Source organism: Crocuta crocuta, unplaced genomic scaffold (assembly GCF_008692635.1).
Source record: "Crocuta crocuta isolate KB4526 unplaced genomic scaffold, BGI_CrCroc_1.0 scaffold223, whole genome shotgun sequence".
In the NCBI taxonomy this organism is placed as follows: domain Eukaryota; kingdom Metazoa; phylum Chordata; class Mammalia; order Carnivora; family Hyaenidae; genus Crocuta; species Crocuta crocuta.
In genome coordinates, this window is record NW_027529426.1 from 4,054,439 (window position 1) to 4,063,338 (window position 8,900).

Consider the following 8,900-nt stretch of genomic DNA (forward strand, 5'->3'; position numbering starts at 1 on the left):
GAGTTTGAATTTTTACAGAAGTTAACTTTTCATAGTATGGATTTTAAAAAATAGGAAAAAAATAGGAATGGAATCACTAAATAAAGGGAATTTATAAGTCACTAAAATGATTAATACAAAGTAGAAGCTCTTTAAGTCAGAATTAAATACTAATTTTTTTAACTTTTTTTTTTTTTTTTTGAGAGAAAGACAGAGAGAACATGAGCAGGGGAGAGGCAGAGAGAGAGAGGGAAAGAGAGAATCCCAAGCAGGCTGCACACTGTCAGCACAGAGCCCGACTTAGGGCTCGAACTCACAAACCATGAGATCTTAACCTGAGCTGAAATCAAGAGTCGGACGCTTAACTGACCGAGCCACCCAAGTGCCTCTTAATTTATAATCCAAAAGACATTTATGAAAATTATATAGTGTATTTTTGCTATAGAGAAGAGCTAAATTTATGATTATTAAGGAATCAGTGTCTTTAAAGGTAAGATTAATGATTTTAGATATATGAGGAAATGTTTAAAATGTAATATGCAAAATAAAAATGGACTACCACTTATTTACTGAAGGCTGACTTGTATGCTGAACACTGGGCTGAGCACTTTATCAAATTTAATCTATAACACAATCTGTTGAAGTAGGTGGTAGTAACACCATTTACAGATGAGGAAGAAAGACCTAGAGAGCTTAGTTAACACAACAGTTAGCAATCAGGAATCCAACTGGGGCCTTTTAGACTTTGAAGCCTGGACTCCTGAAATCTATGCTATTACAGCTGATGTAAATTTTTTTTTAATGTTTATTTATTTTTGAGAGACAGAGCATGAGCAGGAGAGGGGCAGAGAGAGAGGGAGACACAGAATCCAAAGCAGGCTCCAGGCTCCAAGCTGCCAGCACAGAGGCTGACCTGGGGCTCAAACTCAAAAACTGTGAGATCATGACGTGAGCCCAAGTCAGTTGTTCAATCGACTGAGCCACTCAGGCGCCCCAAGCTGATGTAGATGTTTTAGAATAAGGGAAGCAGACATGAGAATAGAGTTAGAGGGAGAATGTGGTTTCACTGGCATCTGGTCTGTTAGTTGCTTTTGCGCATGCTGCTGACACAGCGGTGGCGAGTCTGTCCTCAGTCGGAGGGGGTCCAGCGTTGGGAATGGCAAGAGGAAGTATCTGAGCGTGAATATGGAGAGTGGAGTGTAAATCGACTCTAGAAACATGAAAAATACAGAAGGAACCAAAAATCTTCCATAGCAACCCAGACTTAAGACCCTCTTTTGCTTTTAAAAGTTAAAAATACTCCAGGTTTTCTTTCTAAAATCTTTTCTTTCCTCCCTAGATTGAAACAATTGGAAAAAAGGTGTCTTCAAAGAGAATTCCATATGCGGCTTCGGGGGAAATTCCAAAGTTTAGCCTTCAGGATCCACCAAACAAGAAACCCAGAGTATAGACATTGCCATTTTCATTTGTAATTTTTTTGGTACTTTAGGATAGCAGATATCTATCTGATATTAAATGGTAAATGAACCAAGTGTTTTTAAGGAAACAAAACTATTTTTTTAATAATCAAATTTATACTAGCTACATGGGAGTTAGCATATCTGGTATTATGAATCTAGAATATTTTTTACATATTTTTGTAATATCGTTACCTCAGTGATTGGATGAGTAGTAAATAATCATGTTGGTTTTAATGGTGTTGATTTTTGTAAAATACAGGTTAAACCTCAAACACTTTTTACCTTACAAAATGTCCATAGGCAGCACTTTAATATCACATTGTACACTGTTCAGTTTTTCTAATCATTGATTTATTTACTTGTCATTAAATATATATTTTAAACCATGAAATTGCTGTCCTAAATACTGGGCTAAACTTGTTGACGTTTCAGAAAGTGTCCTGGAGACTTAGAAGTTTCTGGCTTAATTGGGTAAGGTGTTTCCCAAGCCAGTTCTTGTCTCTCTGAACAGACAGGGAAGATGCAGTGGACAGAATGCGGCCTTGTGCACTTTCCTTTTTCTTTCTTTCCTTTCCTTCCTTCCTTCCTTCCTTCCTCCCTTCCCTTCCCTTCCCTTTTTCTTTCTTCTTTCTCTCTCTTTCTTTCTTTCTTTTTCTTTCTTTCTTTCTTTCTTTCTTTCTTTCTTTCTTTCTTTCTTTCTTTCTTTCTTTCTTTTCTTTCTTTCTTTCTCTTTCTTTCTTTCTTTCTTTCTTTCTTTCTTTCTTTCTTTCTTTCTTTCTTCCTTTCTTTCTTTCTTTCTTTCTTTTCGTTCTTTCGTTCTCTCTCTCTCATTCTTTCTTTTCTTTCTTCCTCCTATGTTCCGTGTTACAAGTGACCCTCTAAGGTTGGTTTGGGTAATGTTCCTTTGCTCCTTTTGTTTGAACAAGCTGTGTCATTGGTTTTTTAGCCCCAAGAAGGTCATCACTGCTCATTTCCAATCACTTCCAATATGTCTAAAAGGTAATTTTTTTTAACATGAAGAGAATATCAGTATTGGTCTACTTTATTCCTCTTCACTTCTCATTTTTTCTCGCTGATCATTATATTTTTAGTTCAAGAGCCAAAAAAAAATATTTACCATCATTTTGCATTTTTATTTCTATAACTTGTTGAAGTTCCCCTTTTTCTTTAAATAAGAAAACCAATATAATCTCATGTATGAACTTAAAAAAGTAGATTTTACAAATTATGTATAGCGTAATTCTAAAATAAGAATTTTTGTATGTTTCCATGTGCTTTTTTCTTATATGTCTTATTGACTTTCATTTTCTCTTGTGCTTTATCATTATTGAAATATGCCAGATGTCCATTTGATGCTTATGCGCTGCTGATAGTGTACAAATCAAGTTAAACAGATACAAGCCTCATCCTTTAGGAATTTTGCGGTTCAGTAAGAATACAGAAACAAATATAAAGATGAAGAGAGACATTTGTACAGATATCAAACACATAAATAAAATATTCTGTATCAACAATTGTGTGAGTGTATTTTCTGTCATAGTACAAGTAACAAATGAGTCATGACAGTCTGACATTAGAAAAATATTTCTCCTGGGGCGCCTGGGTGGCTCTGTTAGTTAAGCGTCCGACTTTGACTCAGGTCAGGATATCGCGGTTTGTGAGTTCAGGCCCGCATTGGGCTCTGTGCTGACAGCTCAGAGCCTGGAGCCTGCTAAGGATTCTGTGTCTCCTTCTCTCTCTGCCCTTCTGCTGTTCATGCTCTGTCTCTTTCTGTCAATAATAAATAAATATTTAAAAATTTTTTTGAATATTCCTTACTTTTTTGAGAAAAGGGCATTACATCACTCTCTGAAGTGATGTAAGAGAGGGAGGGGATTTACCGAATAGATCTCATATCAGCAAAGAAAATCTCACGGGCTAAATCTGGCCCGTGAATAATGGCCTGTAAATAAGCTAAGAATGGTTTTTACATTTTTATATGATTATATTATATATATTTTTTTTTTATTTAAGATTTTAAGTACTCTCTACACCTAATGTGGAGCTCGAACTCACAACCTGAGATAAAGAATCGCACGCTCTTCTGATTGAGCCAGTCAGGTGCCCCTACATGATTAAATTTTTAAAAAAAATTTTTAATGTTTATTTTTGAGACAGAGAGAGAGAACACAAGCAGAGAATGTGCAGAGAGAGAGGGAGGCAGAAGATCCAAAGCGGGGTCTGTGCTAACAGCAGACAGCCTGATGTGGGGCTCAAACTCATGAATGAAGAGATTGTGACCTGAGCTGAAGTCACACTTAACCGACTGAGCTACCAGGCACCCCTACATGATTATATTTTAAATGGTCATGTGAGTCCTGAGTTTTGCTCCTTGGTCTGAAGAGCCTAAAATATTTGTTATCCAGCTCTTTAAGAAAAAAGGTTGCAGATAAGAGTGAAAAAAACAAAATAACAGAAAGAGACAAACACCAGAGTGATTGAACATAAAATGATTTCTTACTCATAAGATCTTGAAGTGAAAATGAGCTTATTTGTTTGACTTGAGCTCAGGTCATGATCTCATGTCTGTGAGTTCAAGCCCCATGTCAGGCTCTGTGCTGATAGAGCCTGGAGCCTGCTTTAGATTCTGTCTCCCTCTCTCTGTGCCCCTCCCCCACTCCCATGGTGTGTATCTCTCTCTCTCAAAAATAAATAAACATTAAAAATTTTTTTACGGTCTCCTGGGTGGCTCAATTGGTTAAGTGTCCGACTTTAGCTCAGGTCGTGATCTCGCAGTTGTGAGTTCGAGCCCTGCATCAGGCTCTGTGCTAGCAGCTCAGAACCTGGAGCCTGTTGTAGATTCTGTGTCTCTCAATCTCTCTGCCCCTCCCCCCCTCATGTTCTGTCTCTGTCTCAAAAATAAACACTAAAAAAATTAAAAATTTTTTTAAATAAAAAAGAGAATGAGCTTATTAATTAGAATTTCCTTTATATTCCTGCTTGAAAATATTCTTGGATGCTGGTTAAGAATCTTATATTCTGGTAAAGGGCATTATAACCCTTCCTGTTTTCTTGCTGAAACAGGAAGAATTAGGCACTGATTTTAAGTTGCTTCAGTGCATAGGACTGATAAGTAAACAATTATGTGTAAGGTATAGTTATTGACTAAAAAAAAGGTAGGAAAATTGGTAAGTGGGCAAAAGATAGCTCATAGAGCCATGTGTACTTGCTGTTTATAATGGGGAGGGAAAAAAGTAACTTGGCAAGTAGTTTAACAGCAATTTGAACCCTTAGTGTGAAAAGCTGCAAGAAGGTGGTTAGCATTTTCCCCCTACTGAGAAAACTAAAGACTGTGTGTGTGTTTAATGACATAAGGTTTCTATTTTTATTACCTAATCTTTTTTTGATTGGGGCAATGAATATTGGTAAGATTTTTTTTTTTTTTTTGGTAAGATTATTAAATAGGACTTAAAATAGAAAATAATACAGGAACATGGTAAAGAAACAAAACAAAACATTGAAATAGATACAAAAGGGTATATATAAAAGTGGATCTCCCACACAATGTGTTCTCCAGAATGTTATTCCACTTAAAGCCTGCAGCTTTAAATCCTGACTGCACTACCTGTTAGCACGGGCTAAGTTATCTGGCTATTACCTGAAAGCCTTATTTTCCTCATCTTTAACACAAGGTGTCATTGTTACAAAGATTACGTGAGATCAATGTTTATACACAGATCTTATTGCACAGTGCCTGGCAGGTGATGGACATGGCGGTTAGACACTGTGACAAACGGGTTCCACTGAACCAAAGCCACATGTAGGCTCTAGAATCACTACGAGTACAGTTATTAACACAGCATAACAAGGCGGACACGACGCCAAACGTTTTAGTTGGATCATCTATTCTTTTTTTTTTAATGTTAATTTATTTTTGAGAGAGAGTGTGCCAGTGAGCGTGAAGGGGTGGGGGGCGGAGACAGAGAGAAAAGGAGACACAGAGTCTGCAGCAGACTCCAGGCTCTGAGCTGTCAGCACAGGGCTCGAACTCATGACCATGAGATCATGACCTGAGCTGAAGTTGAACGCTTAACGACTGAACCACCCAGGAGCCCCTTCTCATTTATTCTTCACATAAGTCCTTTGAGGTAAGTTCTAGCCCCATCAGATGAAGGCAGGAGGCTAGAAAGATTAAGTAACTTGCTCAAGGTCACAACAGCCATAAGCTTTTCTCTCTTTCTCTCTTTTTTTAATGTTTATTTATTTTGAGAGAGAGAAAGTGTGAGCAGTGGAGGGGCAGAGAGAGAGGGAGAGAATCCCAAGCAGGCTCCATGCTGCCAGTGCAGAGCCCAATGCAGGGCTCGAACTCACAAACCATGGAGATCATGGCCTGAGCTGTAATCACGAGTCAGACAATTAACCTACTGGCCACCCAGGCACCACTAAATAGGAGCTTTTTGTATTTGATGTTGAAAGCATCCTAATTTTAGAGGCATCATGAAAACAGCGAGCACACGTGGCCTTAGGCAGACTAACGGAATAGCATCCCAAGGAAAGACTCAGAAGGCAGATCAGGCAAAAGAGCCTGAGCAGCAGCTAAGAAGGAAGTGAGTACATGCCCTTCACCCTCTTGGAGACTCCCAACTACCGGAAAGGGGTCTGAGGTTCTACAGGAGGCTGAGGACGGGGAAGAAATGGGAGACAAGCCAGTGAAATTAAGATCTAGCTATGTGTAAATTCACTGTGCTCACATTGGGTACCAATATTTAAACTATTTCAAATTAGGTGTCTGTACCCACTAGAAGGCAGATACTGTGAGGGCTAAAACCCAGAGGGCATAGGTGAATGAGAGAAATCTTGTAGAGAAGCTAAGACATGTACAGAAATAATTGAGAAAATATGAAAATAGCCATAAGTGATAAAAACAAAATGCTATGTGGGCACAAAGGTAAAGTTCACCCCAGCTGAGAAAAACGGGAAGGCTTCCTGGAGGCAAGATGGCATTTGAGGTGGGTCATAGACATGATATGGAAAGGAAGAGGGTAGAATGAGCATATCAGTGGCAGAAGCAACGGAAACAAAAAAGATGGACACAGGAAATTTAGACTGATTTTAGGGAAAGCAAATTGCCTTTTCTCTGGAATTGAAAGGGGAGCAAACCATAAGAGGCTCTTTTATTTTTTTTTAATGTTTTAATGTTTATTTTTGAGAGAGAAACAGAGGGTGAGCAGGGAAGGGGCAAAGAGAGAGAGACTAAGGCAGGCTCCAGGCTCTGAGCTGTCAGCACAGAGCCTGATGCTGGGCTTGAATTGTGAGATCATGACCTGAGTTAAAGTTTGTCACTTAACCAACTGAGCCATCCAGCTGCCCTCATTAGAGTCTCTTAAATACAGAGAACAAACTGAGGGGTTGATGGGGGAGGTGGATAATGGGTGATGGGCATTAAGGAGGGCACTTGCTGGGATGAGCACTAGGTTTATATGTAAAGATGAATCACTGGATTCTACTTCTGAAGCCAAGTTAACATACACTGTATGTTAACTAACTTGAGGATAAATAAAATAAAAAATAAATAAAGCTCTTATTTAATCTCAAAAAAAAAAAAAAGGGAGAATGAAGAGGAATAGCTGATCAGGAAGGTAACGTTAGACTAAGAACAGATGGTAGGAAGCCTTGAACTCCAAGCAGAGTTTGGGCTTCATTTAGTTGTCAAAATGGAGATACCAATATCTACATGACATTGTAAATGCACCTAATGCCACTGAATTGTACACTTTCGAATGGTCAAAATGATAAAATGGAAACACTGAAGGCTGTCTTTGGAGTCACTTTCTTAAAAACAAATCAAACCAGAGCATATAGCCCCAAACTAGATGTTACCATCTAATTTATTCATATTCTGTGACTGTATTCAAGTTTTAGACCAAAACGCTGGAAGAAATATATTAGTGCCAGCCTTGCAAAATAATATTTATAAATGACCTTCGGGCATCTGGGTGCCTCAGTCGGTTAAGCATCCAGCTTTGGTCAGGGCATGACCTCACTGTTCCTAGGTTCAAGCCCCAGGTCAGGCTCTGTGCTGACAGCTTGGAATTCCAAGTCGGCTTGGAATTCTCTCTCTCTCTCTCTCACTATCTCTCTGCCCCTCCCCCATTCATTCTCTCTCTTTCTCTCTGCCTCTGAAAAATAAACATTTAAAAGGAAAAAGAAGTAGCACAAAACATTTCACATACTGTTCATCAAAACTTAGTCACATATCTACAACCAGCTGCGAAGGAGTCTGGGAAATACAGTTTTTGGTTGGATGACCAACTATGTGCAAACCAAAACCTCTGATTATTGTAGGATAATTGGGAAGGGTTAATAGACTCTTACACATAAAACCCACATTTTCATTCCTATGATTGCTCATTTTCCATTACAGTAGGGATATAAAGTTTCATTTTAAAGGGAATTAAGTTTAGAAATTCAGTCAATTGTAAAAAAATTAATATATAATACTGTAGTTCCCATTGAGATAGGGCAAAAATTGTGAAGGTTATATATGAACAAGTAGAGTTTAGGAAACACAGTAGTAGTTTTAACTAGTAACACTAAACTTAGGGCACTACCAGGGATGTTAGTTTTTCTAACACTTAAAGACCATGCCTATGTAATGACAAACATACAGATGTAAAGTGAAAACTAGGTGTTATTTATTCTCTAGCAATGAATTTTCAAACTGTGACCCAAGCATCTCTACAGAGGTGTTTCAGAGATCCTGCAAATTACTAATTTAAATATAAATACATATATACACACATAATTACAGTATATACGTAAAACTATCTACAAAGCTACTTTTTAATTTTTTTAAATGTTTATTTATTTACGTTTGAGAGACAGAGAGTACAAGAAGGGGAGGGACAGAGGGAGAGAGGGATACACAGAATCCAAAGCAGGCTCCAGGCTCCGAGCTGTCAGTGCAGAGCCCGATGTGGGGCTCAAACCCATGAACTGCGGGATCATGACCCAAGTCAAAGTTGGATATTTAACCAACTGAGCCACCCAGGTGCCCCTCCAAAGCCATTATTAAAAAGACAAAAAGCAGAGCTCTCCATTGGCATGGTATACTGAGCACACACTTATACCCTGTCCCTTCTTAGGATCCTATTAAAATTATAGCAAGAGGAAAAAAGGCATAATCCAATACAACAAAGGAAATAGGAAGGGGCCATGTGTAGTCAAGAGACTTAAAGAAATGTCTGGAGAGCATTGAGCAGATAGATGTATACTGATGAATAGCTGCTTCCTGGGCTACTGGCAGAGGAGGGCGGCTATGCAGCAGAACAGCATCCTATCTGCCCAGAAGGATGTGGGAGAAAGAGGGACACACACCTGGGGCCTGACTGAAGGTCTTCAGCCTCAACAGTCAACCTTCTGGTCCAGTCCTCCTCTAGAAGCAGAATGACAGGCAGCCTGGGGCGCCTGGGTGGCTTAGTC

At 38.8% G+C, this 8,900-nt stretch overlaps 1 protein-coding gene across 3 annotated transcripts in view; it reads left to right on the forward strand.

Annotated features, from left to right (window-relative positions):
- UGDH (UDP-glucose 6-dehydrogenase) overlaps positions 1–2,953 on the forward strand; it is a 35,688-nt gene extending 32,735 nt beyond the window's left edge. For all 3 annotated transcript variants that reach the window (XM_077758921.1, XM_077758923.1, XM_077758922.1), the window contains one exon: positions 1,319–2,953. In XM_077758921.1, coding sequence (XP_077615047.1) covers positions 1,319–1,429 — 111 coding nt within the window. In that variant the 3' untranslated portion in view covers positions 1,430–2,953. The remainder of the gene's footprint in view (positions 1–1,318) is intronic.
- The last annotated feature ends 5,947 nt before the right edge of the window (positions 2,954–8,900 follow it).